Source organism: Carassius gibelio, chromosome A23 (assembly GCF_023724105.1).
Source record: "Carassius gibelio isolate Cgi1373 ecotype wild population from Czech Republic chromosome A23, carGib1.2-hapl.c, whole genome shotgun sequence".
Lineage (NCBI taxonomy): Eukaryota > Metazoa > Chordata > Actinopteri > Cypriniformes > Cyprinidae > Carassius > Carassius gibelio.
The window spans coordinates 11,387,408-11,406,201 of NC_068393.1; the positions used below are offsets into that span (position 1 = coordinate 11,387,408).

At 39.5% G+C, this 18,794-nt stretch overlaps 1 protein-coding gene across 1 annotated transcript; it reads right to left on the minus strand.

Moving 5' to 3' along the window:
* Positions 1-366: 366 nt before the first annotated feature.
* LOC127944321 (sodium-dependent lysophosphatidylcholine symporter 1-like) lies at positions 367-15,899 on the minus strand. The gene is made up of 14 exons (XM_052540206.1): positions 15,816-15,899; positions 13,920-14,039; positions 13,127-13,251; positions 12,789-12,921; positions 12,432-12,510; positions 7,064-7,236; positions 4,169-4,259; positions 3,686-3,807; positions 3,424-3,507; positions 2,957-3,040; positions 2,049-2,161; positions 1,742-1,885; positions 1,467-1,643; positions 367-1,210 (listed from the first exon to the last, which is right to left on the minus strand). Exons 1-14 carry the CDS (start codon positions 15,897-15,899, stop codon positions 1,168-1,170), a joined length of 1,572 nt encoding a protein of 523 aa, XP_052396166.1. The 3' UTR covers positions 367-1,167.
* Between the last annotated feature and the right edge of the window lie 2,895 nt (positions 15,900-18,794).

An 18,794-nucleotide genomic window follows, 5' to 3' on the forward strand; every position in this document is an offset into this window, starting at 1 on the left:
CACTAGATGGCTGTTTAGCTCTCTATATAAACATAAACATGACTGTATGTTCTCTATAGTGGCTGGGAACATTGGATTCCCACATAATAAATTTGGATATATATTTAGGCGTTATTAAATAAATATTTATCAAAGTTTTTGCATTAGTCAAATCTGGACACAAAGAAAGTATTTTGTTGCTCATTCTTGCTTCATGATTAGTCACATGAAACTAATCAGAATCAATCCTGAAATGTTCAGTGTTAAATACCATAAACAGAAACAACTAATTTACAAAAAACAAACGGACAAATTCATATTTAAGTAGCTTTATTGGCACGGTAAAAGAATACACAGAATAGCACTCTGATACCATAGTCTTGAGCACTGTCACATAAAAAATTTTCTTATTATAAAGTTTAACATCAGTGGTGTAAGCAGATCATCAAATTTCAAGGTAAAGCCAAAACAAACCAAATAATGTTAACACCAGCTCGCAATTCAGTATGAACACATGGAAGTTTAGCCTAAGGAACACAGCTTATCGAAGGAACATGCTTTAATTAAGTTCTTATTATTTATTTTATTTATTTTTATACGATACGATTATAAGATAAATGTATTGGTGTATGATGTGTTTATTGAAGCAATCAGATAAGAGTAAATGGAGAGTCATTTTATTGGCTACAAGACCTGCCTTCCCCTCGTGCTTGCAAAACTGAGTTAGTGAGAGAATTTTGCCAAAATTGTAAGTGCAGAGAAAAAAAGATGGAGCTGTACATATCGGATTATTTCGGGAACTTTTTGCCCTACATATATAAATTTCTCTGAAAAGTGTAAATACTTTACACACAGCAACATCATTGCAACCAGTGATATGCAACATATCTGTCTGGATATGGTGCAGAAATTACACGCTGCACCTTTTAGACCACTAAAGTTCCTCAATTCTGGTCTTGAGGCCCCACAGAACTGCATGATTTGAATATCTCCTTTATTCAACTCGGGTGTAACAAGATTAGTGTAATTCCTAAAAGGCTTTGGAATCCCTTCAGAGAAGTATTGAGAAACATTCAACATGCATGATGAAAACAAAACATTCATTATTAAAAGATCCAGGACCTGTGAACGTTACAAAAGTAATCAAATCCTTATGAGTAATAAAATGTGACATAGTGAGTGATTACATCACAGGCTCAGGTCTTCTTCTCCTTTCATGCTGGCCTCTGTCCTGTGTAAAACAGACACGTTTGAATATAATACGCAGTGCTAAAAACAAATGTAAAGACTTAAAATGAACCTTGGCCTAAAGTGAGTGTGAAAGCAGTTGCTTTTGTACAGAAATAAGATGTGGCAATGAAAAAAATGGCACAATTTTTGATAAGAAATATATGTAGAAAGAGTTAAATTATCATTCATGACTCCTTAACTCAGTCCATTATTCTGGCAAAATAAAAACCCTCAAGGTAATACATACAAACACATACCCTGCTTTCCGTAATGTGGCCTGGATTTTCCTCCGTCGCTCTTCATTGATGGGATAGAAACAAAAAATCACCAAACTGATGAGCAGCAGGCAGATTGGCACCGGAGCGAAGAGCACTCGCAGCGAGTATATGACCTCTGGATTGTGTTTACAAGCACCAGGCTTGTATCCTGCAAAGCTGAAGAGATAAGGATAACACTAAACAAAAACATTGAAAAATCAATTGGAAACCATTGGTTTTGGGTGATTCAAAATCTGAATGGAGAAAGCTCTTACTGTAGCACCAAAGTAGAGACTCCAACAGACATGCCTCCTCCAAATTTGTTGAAGAAAACGTAGCAGGAGTAGAACAATGGTTCTAGATCCTGGCATGATGGGTTCTTGACTTTGAAGTCGTCCACTACATCGGGCAACATTGACCTAAAATAAATAAATAACCTGGTTATATACAGCAGTTTGACTATATTAAAGTTAATATGGTTGTAATGATAATAACATACATGATGATAATTGTGCGGGTTGTGTGTCGTGAGGTGAGGGCATTAAGAATGAAAAAGAGATATTTTTTTAAGAGTTGCCTTACCAAGGGAGTAGATAGAGGGCTGCCAGACTTGTGCCAGATAACATGGACATAATAATGAAGACAGGTAAATTACTTTTCACTAGAGAAATCACAATTAGAGCTGGGATATATACCTGCAGAGAATGAAAAAAGATGATGAAAAGTGGTAACAAATATAACTTGTGGTGGATTTCATATATATTTGGAGTGCTTATTAATCAGTATTTAATTATAAAACATAATTGATTGAATAAAGTTGTGATTTAGCATATTCTCCTAGTAGTCACTAAAATTAACGATGCTATTAGAATCGTTTAAATGTCCTGAAAAAAATCTAAATGTAATTTTTGCCATATCGCTCAGCCCTATTTTATGTAAATCTTTTAAGATTTCACTTGTTTTTCTACAGTTTGACTGATCAGAATCATCTTTACCTAAGTGGACGTTTGGGCCGTCGGCGAGAGTGAGCGCTCTGATTGGATGTTCCATTAAGTGAACGAGTCAGTGCCGAGAATTAAAGCAAAAGTGATAAAAACAAGCATGTGAATGAAGACGGTACAGACAGAACGCTGTTTGTGATCTTTCCCAAAGATTTTAATTATGTTTTCATAACAACAAGTTATTAACGTTACTGATATTCAAAAATCTAAGCAAGCGCTGCTTTGTTTACATAACGTATATCTGCATTTATCTCTGTTTCTCCTTTTGAATGACAAATGTATACTATTAATAGCTGCTGATATGAACAGCTCATTCCTCTCACGCATGCGCAGAACGCACGTGTTATTTTGCCGTCGGCTGCAGTCTGTGCGGTGTGTTCCAGCGCAGCTTTTTGGTCTGATGCTGCCGACGAGAGGCAACAACACCGTCGGCAGCTAGTTCTATGAAGTCGACTTGGTCAACAACCAATAACAAAGAGTGGTACTCACTGATAGGCCGATGAATATGGTGGTCTTTTTGCCTTTTTTGACCAGTAGTGTCTGCCACATTGGGATGGATATTGTAGCTGATGTCTGCACAAGAGCAGAAAGAAATAAAATACCATGAAAAACATACCATTCTACATAATTAAACATTAATCATTAAACCTGTCTGACTACTGTATCATTTTAGAAGTAATTTGTACGATAAATCGAAAGGCATTTCAAAAACAAGTTAATACAGTGATTTAATTTAATATACATTTTATAATTTATTTTGCATGATTTAATTTCATTCATGTTGTAACATCTTAATTAATAGGTCAATTAAATATATTTATTAAGTATTTCTTTTTTTCATTTCTTTACAGGTCAGATTTTGCTAATTAGCTAATTTTAGTATTGTATGTAATAACACAATAATAATACTTTCATATAATAAATAAATAATACATTTGAAATAATAAATCCCTCACCAATAGTACGAGCACAAGATGCTGGAAATATGCTCCCATATTCGCTGCATGAGTACAGAAGAGGGCAAAATTCCCCTGAGCCATCTGAAACAAATAATCTTATAATTATGATTACTGTCATACTTAATAATATCCATTTGTTGTTTCTATAACTCTGGCTATCAAAACCATAATAAGTAACAGACAGGGCACTTTTGGTATTTTGATATCAACCCCAAGCACTTCAAAATTCATTCATAATTTAAACAGAAAAACTTCTGACCTGGAAGGCAAGTGAAGCAAATAGGAAGCCAAATACAAGCCACACATATGGAGTGTGTCTCACCACCATCTTCATTCCAGTTAGATAGGGGATATTTATGCTGTCCAGTTTACTTAGAGGGGCTAAAATGAAATGTAGACACATGCAAGTCATTATATCAGTCATTGCAACAGCACACTAGCATGTGTGATACAGCTATCAAAAACACTGGCATGTAAATAGTCAAATAAAATCCAGTATAAGCGGTCTTAAAGTTTTGCTGTCCATCCTCAACCTAACCACAGGCTCTACTCTTCACCACAACCAACATAACAGAAACATCTGTAAGTCCTAACATAATAAAACATATACTAACTTATGTCTCCCCATGCTAATCATGGCTAATCATGATGTGGTAGTCTTAGTGAAGGCTGAAAGAACATATGGTAAAACACAGCTTAGGCTATCTGATAGTTTAACTCATGTTAACTCATTTGGACCTACCCAACTGCTCCTTCACTCCAAGAAAAAGCACGAGGCAGCACAGGAAGTACAGCATTCCTATTACTAATGCTCCAGTCAAATAGGCTCTTCTCTGTAGAAATTCAAAGACAAATGGCACTACCATAAAAAAATGTTGGGGTCAGAATTTTTTTTAAACATTTTTTAAAGTTAATATTTGTATTTGGCAAGGATGCATTCAATCAAACAAAACTGAGAGCAGATACATTTTAAATGTTACAAGAGCAACATTTAGCGTTTGCTCTCTGAAGTATAAACTTTTATTTTGAATAAAACCTTTGTCATCTTCATTGGATAAACCATGACACACCAACCTTTTGAACCTTTTGTAATGGATATTCAGACACTTTGCAACATCAAAAACTTATGGAATGAGAAAACCGGGAGAACAACATTGATCTTAAAAATAATAATAATAATAATAATAATAATAATAATAATTCCTTACATTTTTATATAGCGCTTTTCTATGCACTCAAAGTGCTTTACAATGTCAGGGGGTATCTCCTCATCCACCACCAGTGTGCAGCATCCACGTGGATGATGCGACGGCAGCCATAGTGCGCCAGAACGCCCACCACACACCAGCTTACTGGTGGAGAGGAGACGGAGTGATGAAGCCAATCAGCGGATATGGGGATTGTTAGGAGGCCATGATGGTCAGAGGCCAATGGGCGAATCTGGCCAGGATGCAGAGGTCACACCTCTACTCTACCGGGATTTTTAATGACCACAGAAAATCAGGACCTTGGTTTAACGTCTCATCCGAAGGACGGGGCTTGTTGACAGTATAGTGTCCCCATCACTACACTGAGGTGCTAGGACCCACACAGACCACAGGGTGAGCACCCCCTGCTGGCCTCACTAGCATCTCTTCCAGCAGCAACCTAGTTTTCCCAGGAGGTCTCTCATCCAGGTAATGACCAGGCTCATCCCTGCTTAGCTTCAGTGGGCAACTAGTCTTGGGCTCCAGGGTGATATGGCTGCCAGCTTAGGTATTTAGACTAGGTATTTAGTCTAAAATACCTAGTCTAATGAATAGAATTCCTGTTTCTGTAAGTATAACAGATTATACTTGGCTGCTGTGTTAAAGGGTTAGTTCACCCAGATAGCAAAATTATGTAATTAATAACTTACCCTCATGTTGTTTCAAACCCGTAAGACCTCCGTTTATCTTTGGAACACAGATTAAGATATTTAAGATTTAGTCCGAGAGCTCTCAGTCCCTCCATTGAAGCTGTGTGTACGGTCTACTGTCCATGTCCAGAAAGGTCAGAAAAACATCATCAAAGTAGTCCATGTGACATCATAGGGTCAGTTAGAATTTTTTGAAGCATCGAAAATACATTTTGGTCCAAAAATAGCAAAAACGATTTTATTCAGCATTGTCTTCTCTTCCGTGTCTGTTGTGTGAGAGAGTTCAAAACAAAGCAGTCTGGATATCCGGTTCGCAAACTAATCATTCAGTTCACCAAATCGAACTGAATCATTTTAAACGGTTTTCATCTCTAATACGCATTAATCCACAAATAACTTAAGCTGTTAACTTTTTTTTTAATGTGGCTCCCTCTGAGTTCAAACAAACCAATATGCCGGAGTAATTCATCTACTCAACCAGTACACTGACTGAACTGCTGTCAAGAGAGAACTGAAGATGAACACTGAGCCGAGCCAGATAAGAAGAATCGAGGAGCTGATGATACTGCGCATGTGTGATTCAGAGTGAAGCAGACCGACACAACAGAGCGTCTGAACCAAACTGATTATTTTGGTGATTGATTCTGAACTGATTCTGTGCTGGTGTTATGAGGGCGGGTAAACCGAAGGCTTGAATCAAGGGCAATCATCGCCAATGACGCCATTATGTCGAGCGAAAAAAGAACCGGTGAACCGTTTTCTTCAACCGGTTTATTGAATAGAACTGTCCGAAAGAACCACTGGTGATCCGAACACCGATGCAACCGGTTCTTGACTTGTGAACGAATCATTGTCTGGCTCGGCTCGGTATTCATCTTCAGTTCTCTCTTCACAGCAGTTCAGTCAGTGTACTGTTTGAGTGCATGCATTAGTCCGGGATATTGGTTTGTTTGAACTCAGAGGGAGTGTCAGCCACATTAAAAAGGTTAACAGCTTAAGTCATTTGTGGATTAATGCGTATTAGAGGTGCAAACCGTTTAAAACGATTCAGTTCGATTTGGTGAACTGAATGATTCGTTTGTGAACCGGATATCCAGCTGCTTTGATTTGAACTTTCTCTCACAACAGACACGGAAGAGAAGACAATGATGAATTAAGTCGTAGTTTTTGCTATTTTTGGACCAAAATGTATTTTCGATGTTTCAAAAAATTCTAACCGACCCTCTGATGTCACATGGACTACTTTGATGATGTTTTTCTTATCTTTCTGGACATGGACAGTATACCGTACACACAGGGACGTAATGGAGGGACTGAGAGCTCTCAGACTAAATCTAAAATATCTTAAACTGTGTTCCGAAGATAAACGGAGGTCTTACGGGTTTGAAACAACATGAGGGTAAGTTATTAATTACATAATTTTGCTATTTGGGTGAACTAACCCTTTAAGACACAGTATATGGTTTCTAATGTCATATTTAGAGTATGATATTTATGATATTTAAATCTGGAGGTACTACATTCTCTGGTACAACAGTTCCAGAGAAAAGGCCTACATATGCTCAAAACAAGGAAGTATATATTATCCTCTTCCCATGACTAAATTATGAATTTAGGAAAAAGTTGCCTTGATAGTTCACAGTAAATTTGTGTGGCCATTTCAGAATCAACAACTAATAACAAATTCCACGATCCATATGTGCTTGACACAATGGTAAAAGGATGTTCTCTGTGCCTCACTGTATTTTGTAGAGTGTCAGATATGTCATCCAGTGAGTCTGTGTGGTTCCCAGAAGGCCCTTCCGTGCCATTCAGTAAACTGCAGACTTGTGTCCTCTTGGCATGGTGCACCCCAACTATCTGACCCTGAATGGCAGCTCCTGCCAGGGTAGCGAACACTTCCATGCCCATTCCTGTATCGTGAGAGAGAACAAAGTTCATGAAATGTGTCTTTCATATAGGAAACAGATCTCAGTTAAGGTCATGTCCTATATATCCAAGTTTCTGTTCTCTATTTCCAATGTTTCCTTTTCCTACTTACAAATAATAACAAAAAGAATGACGAGAGGAAGTATGATCTATTTAGCTACATCTCAATCCTCAATCTCAGGCACCTGAACTGCTTTTTTCTTCGCACAAATGAGGGTAACAGTCATGCCAGAATGTGCACTGAATATACAGCGGCCGGCAGCCTCCTTAAAAAAAGGGCATTTCAAGACATTTCAGAAGATGCAGGTTTCATGGCCTCTGCATCTTTGGCGCTACAGCTGGGCCTGCTGTGTATGTGGCCCCTTCATTACTGGCTGAAACCATTAGTTCCGCCACACACCTGGCGTCTTGTTTGCCTTTGTGCCAAGGTGGACCAGGCTTGTGTGTCAGCACTGGCTCCTTGGAAAGACTCTCAGTGGATAGAACGGAGCATGCCCCTGGGAATGGTCTGCAAAAGGAAGGTGGTCTCGACAGATTATTCCAATTTAGGCTGGGGAGTGCTGTGCTATGGCAAACCGGCTTTCGGCCTCAAGTGTCAGGAAATGCATGTGGTATGTTTGGGACTTTGCACCTTCCTGCCAGAACTGAAGCAACACCAAGTCCTGGTCAGATCTAACAGCATGATGCTAGTGTCTAGGGCTGGGCGATATATCTAATGATATGAGCATCTAGTCAGTAAATCTGGTTCTGTGATTACCACTATATCGTCATCACCTGCATTCAAATGGAGTGGCATTTGATAGACAGAGCTGTAGATCATTGACAAGCTAAGCAATATTGCGTTCATTATCTCCTTTGATGAATATGCAATATGAACGTGATATTGCGTAGCTTGTGATCTCCAGGGTGAACTCTCCTCGAAGCGCCTCTTATTTCTAGTAGAGCACTTCTTGGAATGGGCTCAGATGATCTTGCATTCGATGAGAGTGTTGCATGTGCACGGACAAGTTAAACCAAGGAGCAGATAAGCTGTCCCCTCAGACGAGTGGATGCTATACCCACAGATGGTTCAAAAATCTGAGTGATCTTTGGCAAGGCAGAGGTCAAACTCTTCGCCTCAAAAGACAACTTTCATTCCCCAACTTATTTTTTGAAGGACACAGACGTCTTGGACCACAACTGATCCAACCTCCTCCTTTACGCTCTTCCCCCAATCGCCCTGAATATCGGATTTGGATCGGTCTCGTTAGATCGAAATCTGGATCCAGCAGAAATGCCAGTATCAGGGCGACATACAGATCCTGAGTATCAGATAGGCGTACTCCTAGGCCCCACCGATTCCGTTCAGGAGAAAAAAGGCTTTGTCCTATAGCCTCTTTAGCAAGACAGAGTACTCGTTACCCCCATATCTCAGGGAACCAAGGTTGCGTTAGTAACTGTGAACATTATGTCAAGATCACAATAAAATTAAGTCATGATAACAAGAAAACTAATTTTGTTATCTCAATATCACAAGAAAATAAAGTTAACTTGATAACTTTTTGTCACACCTGGACTCATTTAGTGTGTTTTTGCCCGTGACCCAGTTTGTGTCTTTCCATGTTTGGTTTGATTAGTTCCCAGGTGTGTCTATTCTATTCCTCATGTGTTCCATGTCCCTGTTAATTTAGTCATGCCATCCACCTGTGTTTCCCCAATTATCCTTTTGTACATAAGCCTTGTCCTTTCAGTTCTGTTTTGTCGGGTCTCCTCACTTGCTACTAACTCATTCACTTACGTGTGTCTATCGCTGTGCTCCTTGAGTTGAATATATTAAAAGCCTTATTCCGTTTATCCTCTACTCCGTCTTGCTTCAGGCAGCGAAAACCGTGACAGAATACCCGACCCAAAAAAGAAAGTATAAAACTGTGTGTTTTTCCCTCCGTTTTGCTTTCGTTTTTTCACAGTCTTTTCTTTTCTTAGTTTCTATGGATCCCCTCTATCGTCCCGAATTCCTCATCCTCCTGCTGAAGCAGGAAGGACGTTCTCTCGAGGACCATACCAGACAGTTTCTTCTATTAGCTAATGCCACCAGCTACCCGGACGACGCGCTCTGCACCTTCTACAACACCAGCCTGAACTCCAAATGCAGAGCGTTGTCGCCCGAAGATGGTCCTCGGGAGGATTTCGCCGCATTCGTGGAGTGGACTCTGGCGAGAAATGGCTCATCTTTCACCATCTGCCCCATAGAGGACCTCGCCAGCCCCACTCCCAACCCAGAGACCAGCCAGCCACCATCACGCCGCACGGAGCCAGAGCCCACCGCAGCCGCAGAGCCCGAGCCATCCACTGACAGGGAACAGGATCTCGAGAGCGCGACTGACCAGGTGTGTGAGCCGGCAACACCGTGCATCGTGGGAGTCCTCGTGGAGATCGAGGGCGTGGAGGAAAGCCCTGCCCACACTCCTGCGACTGAGGGTGAGCTGTATACAGTCTCTGAAGGTCATATGGAGCAAGTTCTGGATCTGATGGACTGGTCTATGGAGGTAATCCCTAATTTTCCTGTTTCCCCGCTGGTTCCGTCCAGCCCTGACTCCCCTGTATACCCTCTCAGTCTCCCACTCCTACCTCCTCCAGTCATTTCCTCTGCTCCATTTCCGCTGGTTCCGCCCAGCCCTGAATCTTCTGTCTCTCTGCTGGTTCCGCCCAGCTCTGAATCTTCTGTGTCTCCGCTGGTTCCGCCCAGCCATGAATTTTCTGTGTCTCCGCTGGTTCCGCCCAGCCATGATTTTTCTGTTTCACCGCTGGTTCCGCCCAGCCCTGAATCATCTGTGTCTCCGCTGGTTCCACCCAGCCCTGAATCTTCTGTGTCTCCTGTATTCCCTCCCAGCCTCCCTCTCCCACCTCCTCCCAAACCTGCTGGTCCCTCGGCTCCACTTCCGCTGGTTCCGTCCAGCCCTGATCCTCCTGTCCTTCCTCCCATCCTTCTCCTCTCTCCTCCTCCTAGACCAGCCAGTTCCTCGTCATCCCTGCTGGTGCCAGTCAGTCCCGCAGCTCACCCTCAGTCCGCGCCATCGGGGCGCGGTGGTTCGCCGCTGGACTGCCAGTCTCCAGCTCCGCCTTGGCGTGTTAAGGTCCTGTCTCCGCCTCCAGCCTCTGAGCCCTGGACTCCTCCTCGGTCCTTCGACCCAGCGGCTCCGCCTTGGCTCTTAGCTCCCTCGTCTCCACCGTGGCCTGTCATCCCACCTGCTCCACCGGGCTCCCTCATCCCTCCGGCTCCACCTTGGTCAGTCGTCGACCATCCGCCGCCTCGGGACTCCACTCCTCCGGTTCCACCTCGTCATTCCATCCCTCTGGCTCTGTCAGGCTCCTCCTTCCCTCCGGTTCCACCTCCATCCTCGGTCACTCCGGCTCCACAGCGGTCTGCCAGGACCCTGCCTCCGCCTTGGTCGCCTGAGCCTTCTGCTCCACCTAGGCCCTCCGGAACCTCGACGTCCCCCTGGCTCTGCGGCTGTGCTGCTCCATCTTGGGCTCCTCACCCACCGGTGCAGTCTCCGCCTGTCGGCCCCCTGGTGTCGTTGACCCCTCCTTCACCATGGCTCCTCCCGCCGTCGACTCCACCTTGGATCTCCGTCCTGGCTGGTCTCTGGTGGACCATCTGGCTCCTCCTGCTCCTGTCTCCTCCCTGGCTCCTTCCTCCGTCGTCTCCTCCCTGGCTCCTCCTTCTGTGGTCCCTGTCTGCTGGCCCCCTCCTGGGAGTCCGTCCTCCACCGGAACCTCCTCCCAAGTTCCCACCCACGCCTCCCTCTGTTGTTTCTACGGTGCGAGGACGCACCTACCGGGAGGGGGGAGTACTGTCACACCTGGACTCATTTAGTGTGTTTTTGCCCGTGACCCAGTTTGTGTCTTTCCGTGTTTCGTTTGATTAGTTCCCAGGTGTGTCTATTCTATTCCTCATGTGTTCCATGTCCCTGTTAATTTAGTCATGCCATCCACCTGTGTTTCCCCAATTATCCTTTTGTACATAAGCCTTGTCCTTTCAGTTCTGTTTTGTCGGGTCTCCTCACTTGCTACTAACTCATTCACTTACGTGTGTCTATCGCTGTGCTCCTTGAGTTGAATATATTAAAAGCCTTATTCCGTTTATCCTCGACTCCGTCTTCCTTCAGGCAGCGCAAACCGTGACACTTTTGTCATGTTGAAACAACTCTTTAATTAATCAAGTCGGGATTACGTGAAAACAAGAAAGAAAACTAATAATCCATGGCCTCTGAGGACTTCCGTAGAATTCCTATTAATTTTCATTCAACTTCCTTATGAAAATTTGAATAGTGATTCTTCCATTTCAATTCAAATTCAGGACTATATAAGGTACTCACCTATTCAGTTATGAATGGCACATATGAATGGTGTTTGTTACTTATACACAAACTATCATTTGAATTTAGAATGTTATGAGATTTTGGTCTGCTCTTAGATTGGTGAATGCTAGAGAAAAATTTAGAAGATCTGACTGTAACAGTAAAGATTGTGAAGGCTCTAAGCAATGAAGAAGTTTCAAAGTTTAAAGTTTTCTGCTCCCCTCCTCTTAGGACATCTGTCTGCTTCACATAAAAATTATATACTCTATCTTAAGGTGCTCCTGACAATGAGTTTAATCAAGTTCATTAACAGATTTATAATTCATTTAATCGTTTAGCAGATATTGGCTGATACATTTTAATATTTTTATGTGACCCATAATATCTAATTGGCTTATGTCTTGTGAATGTACATAACAGTATATTAGGATGTAACAAGCCAAATCTCATGAATTTCTGATGATATGGGGCTCTTAGATCAGTAGATCAGTCATTTATTTGTGACAGAATAAAGGCTATAATACTAATGTTGTACACTAGAGAGTCAAAGGGCAAGAAGTCCTTTTACAAGAAATTAAATTGCCAATGGCTGAATATTTCCTGATTTCCATTTTGAAGTCAGTTATCTCTTTTGGAACTAATGTGTTTCTGTAAGATGTTTCACTGTTGTATGTCAACCCTAACATACAATACAATACAATACAATATAATATAATATATTATAATATAATAATATTGAAGATTTAAGATAGATATGTTTAGAAAGATATATTGCAATTCTATGAACTTGCCCCAAACTAAACATCTGTTATTGGTGCTTTGACTATAATGATTCTTACTGTAACCAGTGGCTGAGTCTCGATCCTTCTCATTCCCTCCCAGAAACATGTTTAGGGAAGAATATGGCACATGGTAGCACTGAATGAGTCAGAGAGAGAATGAAATGTTTTGGAGTGAGTTATGAATCATAACACATTACATAAGCAAATACAGCTGTTTAAAAACTCCTGTGGTCAGTACTATATTTAGCATGAGTACTTCACAAGAAAGAGGTGGAAACTGTGTCACTGTGTATTTGTTTGAAATTCAAAACTAATTTACATGTAGTCTTCCCCTCATGCAGGAAGTGTCCTAAATCTGCTGAACATCCTTGTGTAAAACAACAGCAAACTATAGGCAGATAATAGTGGGCTTACACTCATGAAGGTGTCAAACAGACAGCACCATGTGAAGTACCAGCCGAAACTGAAGGCAGGGGACATGGTGTCCTGTGGGGTATACCAGAGCATAACGTATGATAGGACCCCAAGTGGCATTGTGAACACAATCCTATGTAAAGAGCATGGATAAGCAGAGTGGCACATGAAAAACATTCGGCATATAAAAAATGTCTATGAAAATGTACAACATCCATTTATATGCTTATACAACATTTGTAAAAACATTTAAGCAACCTGTGGTCCTGCTGTGAAATATTTCAGTGAGATTGGAGGATGTGTTTCACAGCCAGTCTGACATTAACCAATGCACTCACCAAGGAATAAGTTTGCCAATTCTGGTCCGGCCACTCTTACTCACAGCATATCCAATCAGAGGATCCGAAATGGCATCCCAAGCTCGACCAAGGAAGAGAATGATGGATGCAGAAAAACCTCCCATCTATAGCAATCATAAAGATATATATATAATGCAGTATAGCACAATGTTCTAACATGCTGTAAAAGTATAATAATATATGCATTTCCTCAAGATCTTTCATATTCCCTTTAAGATACTTCCTGTGCTAACAGTTCAGAGTTCTGTTCACCATGGCATGCAAACATGACATGCAAAGTGAGGAAGTGTTGAGGATAGAGCATCATGCATTTTATAAATACTCAGTTGTTGTACATTTTGATAAGCCCCAGATGACACAGTGGTTATCTCTTACAAAAACCCTCGAAACTTTTCATTCACCAGCCTAGATCTTTAACCATGCGGGATACACAGAAGGACATTTGAAACCAATGGACAAGAGAAATAAGAAAAAAAAAAAACATATCAGTACATTATAAAAAAATTATAATTTTTTTTATTGTCTTATAGGTTTTTATTATTATTATTATTTTTTACATTTCAATGGAAAGTGAAGCTCAGTTAAGTGTTAGAGCAGGTCAGATTATATTCATCTTTAAGGAAATCACACAATATAATGTTGCACATTTACACAATTGTGTGTAAACAGGCCACTATGAAACTGAATTTATACAGAGGACATATGGTACACTATATGGTATTCATTACTGATAAAAACCTAAAAAACACATATTTTATTAATATATACACACCTTCACAACATCCAGTAAAAATATCTGCATGAAAAAGCCCTTAGTGGTTCCAGTCATTTGATAAGGCATTCCTCCAATGGCATAGCAGAGTTTTCTGGATAAAGGGATGCCGGGAGTTTTCTGCATCAGATCAACATGTATGCCTCATGTGAATTATTTTGTGAATAGTGTTATTTCAACATGAAAAATGATGAATTTTAATAAAGCACGTCTCTTGAAATGAAAAATATGAATATTTACACTGCTGTTCAATAGTTTGGGATCAGCAAGATTTTTATGTATTTTAAAGAAGTCTCTTCTGTTCATCGTGGTTGCATTTATTTGACCAAAAATACAGAAATACTGTAAAATATCATTACCATTTAAAATAAAAGTTTTCTATTGTAATGTACTTTAAAATATAATTTATTTCTGTGAATTTTCCAATCTTCATTTTCACATGATCCTACAGAAATCATTAGGCTATAATATGCTGATTTATTATCAATATTATAAACAGTCGTGTTGCTTAATATTTTTTGGAACCTGTGATACTTTTTTGAGGATTATTTGATCAATAAAGTTAAAAAGAATAGTGTTTGTTTAAAATATAAATATTTATCTAAATACCACAAAATTGATGCGCGGGTCGGGGTTTTTTCCAATCCGCGGGTCCCGCTTTAATGAAATTATTTGTCCCGCACCAGCCCGCCCCGCAAATAAAGTACAATTTCTTGACCAGCCCCGACCCGCTCCGAGCATCGGGACACACGGAAGTTATGTTGCTGCGTATCGTAACCTTATCAGATAGGCTATGGGTAATTGTACTATGAGGGTTCGTTCGTGAGCAAATCTTTTAGGTGAACGAATCGTACTCGTTTACGTAATCCACTGACCATAGACAGTAAAAGGCATTTTACTGTCTATTTAAAAGACTCATTTCTCTTTCAATGAAGTTCCTCACACAGCAGTGCGCGAGCGCGAGCGCAGCTTGTGAACACAGCTCTGTGAACTGTTTCATCCTATCAAAGAGTTACTCAAGATGTGACGGAGCATGTGACTTGTTGAATGTAAGGAACGAATACGATGTTGTCGTAGGTGAAAGTTTAATGAACTGATACATCTCGTTCGTGGAAAAATGAGAGTATACAGGCTCAGTCGGCCAAGCTTGTAAATCTCGATCAGCAATGAGCAGATACAAAGCGCAGTTATTGGTGCACATACGCTTGTTTTCATATTTGGAATACAGAACATAACTCCACGTTTAATCCCCGTTAAAACGTCGTGCTTTGTTAATCGGAACAAATCACTATTTATTTAATGCGATCGTGCACACACTTTATTTCTTAACCCGACCCAACCCGACCCGCGGGTTTTATAGCTATATATATATATATATATATATATATATATATATATATATATATATATATATATATATATACTCTTGCCAATATTGATATCCGATCAGCATATTATAATTGATTTCTGAAGGATCATGTGAAACTGAAGACTGGAGTAATGACGCTGAAAATTCAGCTTTGATAAATAAATAATATTTTAAAGTATGTTAAAATAGAAAACCATTGTTTTGAATTGCAATAATATTCCACAGTTTTACATAGCCTATTTGTTTTCTGTATTTCAGATCAAATAAATGCAGCCTTGATGAGCAAAAAAATACTTATTTATTGAAGGAAAACTTACTGATCCCAAACTTTTGAACTGCATGCATATTTGATATATTTAAAAGTCACCAGCAAAAAAAAGCATATCTCATTGTTCAACTCTTTTTAGAGGTGTTCCTACATCTTTTACAGTTTCTCGATGCCTAAGCGCTTTAAGTTAGGCTACTGTTACTTGCACCATCAAACAAACACTCTGTTGTTTACAAAGAATAAAAATGTTATATCATACCGACTGAGTGTCATCATTTTCCGTCACACATGCTATGTTCTCATCGGTGCGACGGTCCAGTATATTCCCGTTGTTGATCGCCATCGTTGTCATCGGGGAAAAGAATCGACAGTTTTTCTGTGTCTTTACTTTTTGACAAGTAGGCGTGGCTGGCTTTAGCATTGGCAAAGTTTCGCGGTAGAAATATGATATGTACCGAATAAAAGACTTCAATGAAGATTAAGAAAGAAAGAAAGAAAGAAAGAAAGGTCCTGAGTTCTGTACAATTATTTTTTATTGCAACCAGAAAGCAAGCAAGTTCATATTAAGTAGCCTAAATGTGCGCATCAATTTATAAATAATACAATTGGGCATTCACCAAGATGCATGAATGACAATGCTACATTACAAGTTACAAATTACACTCGTGGTATCAAATGAGTAGCTATAATACTTACAGTCCGGGTATCTCCATATAATCAAACTAATAGTCAAAGTATCATCTGTATTTCAGTCAAAGTGTCTGTTTTTCTTCTGCTTTATTTCAGATGATATGTCTAACAGTAGTATAGAGATCTGTCCAGAAGCTGAAGAGAGTGTTTTTCTGTTTGACTTGCAGGGGCACTGCAATGGTTTCTGTGCCCCCTGAACAGTATATTGATTGAAGACCCCTTCAGTACAAATTTTATGTTAGGACCCCTCTCTGTCCAGGCCCTTGCAGTGCGGGGAAGGTTATAATTCCAAGGTTATGGTTAATATGGAGGGTTATGATTTATATGTTAAGCCTTGGAGTCGCTTTGGATAAAAGCGTCTGCTAAATGAATAAATGTGAATGTAAACTCTGGATCCAAGTTGGATTTCATTTATTTCATCCATATTAAATTATTTGGAGTGATTATCAACACTGTAAAACATTTCCTGTAGAAATTACAGTAACTTACTGGCAGCAGTTTGCCAGTAACTTACTGTAAATTAAACTTACAGTAAAAATACTGTATTCATATTTACAGTACCATTTAACTTGCTGTAAATGTATTTGCAGTAATATATTTTTTTACTGTAAAACACAATTATGTTTTTTTCTCCTTTTATATATTTTAATACAATAAAATATTACTTTACACTGTGAAATTTACTGTAATTGGTTCACTTTTATTATGTATTGTAAAACTTTACAAATTATTGTATTTCAACAGGTCTCATGTCTCAGTAGTAAAAACTATAAAAAGAAACAAAAGACTGTTTAAATTATTTTATTGGTTTAATAGTTAAATTGTAATACTTGAAATAACATTTTAATATTCTTGCAGATTGTACTTTCAGTTTTCCAAAAACTTGAATACATTTCATTTATACATAAAAGTTTCATATTAAGAGCATTTTAAAACAACAGACATGAACAGATTCAGTCATAAGAACAATCTTAAAAATTTACAAATTCAGAAAACTCCTGTGTAGAATGTATTTGCTCTTAGTAGCTTAATAGTTTTGCCAGCTGAAATCCAGAAACTCCTTAAAGGGATAGTTCACCCAAAAATCAGAATTAGGTCATTAATAACTTACCCTCATGTCGTTCCAAACCCGTGAGACTTCCGTTTATCTTCAGAACACAGTTTAAGATATTTTAGATTTAGTCCGAGAGCTCTCAGTCCCTCCATTGAAGCTGTGTGTGTGGTATACTGTCCATGTCCAGAAAGGTAAGAAAAACATCATCAAAGTAGTCCATGTGACATCAGAGGGTCAGTTAGAATTTTTTGAAGCGTCGAAAATACATTTTGGTCCAAAAATAGCAAAAACTACGACTTTATTCAGCATTGTCTTCTCTTCCGGGTCTGTTGTGAGACAGTTCAAAACAAAGCAGTTTGTGATATCCAGTTCATGAATCATTCGATGTAACCGGATCTTTTTGAACCAGTTCACCAAATCAAACTGAATCTTTTTATACTGTTCGCGTCTCCAATACGCATTAATTCACAAATTACTTAAGCTGTTAACTTTTTTAATGTGGCTGACTCGAGAACGAGTCAGTATTTTGTTCATTATCTGGCTCAGCTCGGTGTTCATCTTCAGTTCTCTCCTCACAGCAGTTCAGTCAGTGTACTTTTTGAGTAAATGAATTACTCCGGGATATTGGTTTGTTTGAACTCAGAAGTGTCAGCCACATTAAAAAAAGTTAACAGTTTAAGTAATTTGTGGATTAATGCGTATTGGAGATGCGAACCATTTAAAATGATTCAGTTCGATTTGGTGAACTGGTTCAAAAGGATCCAATTACATGGAGTGATTCGTTCGCGAACCAGATATCACAAACTGCTTTGTTTTGAACTCTCTCTCACAACAGACACGGAAGAGAAGACAATGCTGAATAAAGTTGTAGTCTTTGCTATTTTTGGACAAAAACGTATTTTCGATGCTTCAAAAAATTCTAACTGACCCCTGAAATCACATGGACTACTTTGATGATGTTTTTCTTACCTTTCTGGACATGGACAGCAGACCGAACACACAGCTTCAATGGAGGGACAGAGGACATAAATGGAGGTCTCACGGGTTTGGAACGACATGAGGGTGAGTTATTAATGGGTGAATTAATTTTTTGGGTGAACTATCCCTTTAATGAAGGAGGATACATGAGGGTTCAGACCAGAGTTCTTCCTTTGCACCATCTTCCCACTTCTTTTGATGACGTGGAACTTTGAGGAGCACTTGCTGCTGTCAGGGTTAACATTGAACCTTTACATAACAGAAAAAAAAGTTAGATCATTTGATGTGAAAAATGTCTAACAAAACAACCAAATATTCACAACACAACCAAATACAGAAATGCACTGCAAATGGCACAGAACACAACGGAAATATTTCCAGGGGACCCAATATGTGACGAACCCGGATGGAGCATGTTTAGTACTCAACGTCTACTTTTGTTTTCTTGCAAAAAATACAGAGATTACATATTTATGACATACAACTTTATATGCAATATAAAAAATGTAAAAAGAA

Bases quoted from the DNA above. Each gene is read 5' to 3' on its own strand.
- LOC127944321 (XM_052540206.1), bottom strand. From the start codon at position 15,899: ATGGCGATCAACAACGGGAATATACTGGACCGTCGCACCGATGAGAAC. The intron at 14,040-15,815 runs GTATGATATAAC...GATCTGATGCAG, and splicing joins AAAATGATGACACTCAGTCG to AAAACTCCCGGCATCCCTTT. The intron at 7,237-12,431 runs GTAAGAATCATT...CTCACGATACAG, and splicing joins AGACTCAGCCACTGGTTACA to GAATGGGCATGGAAGTGTTC.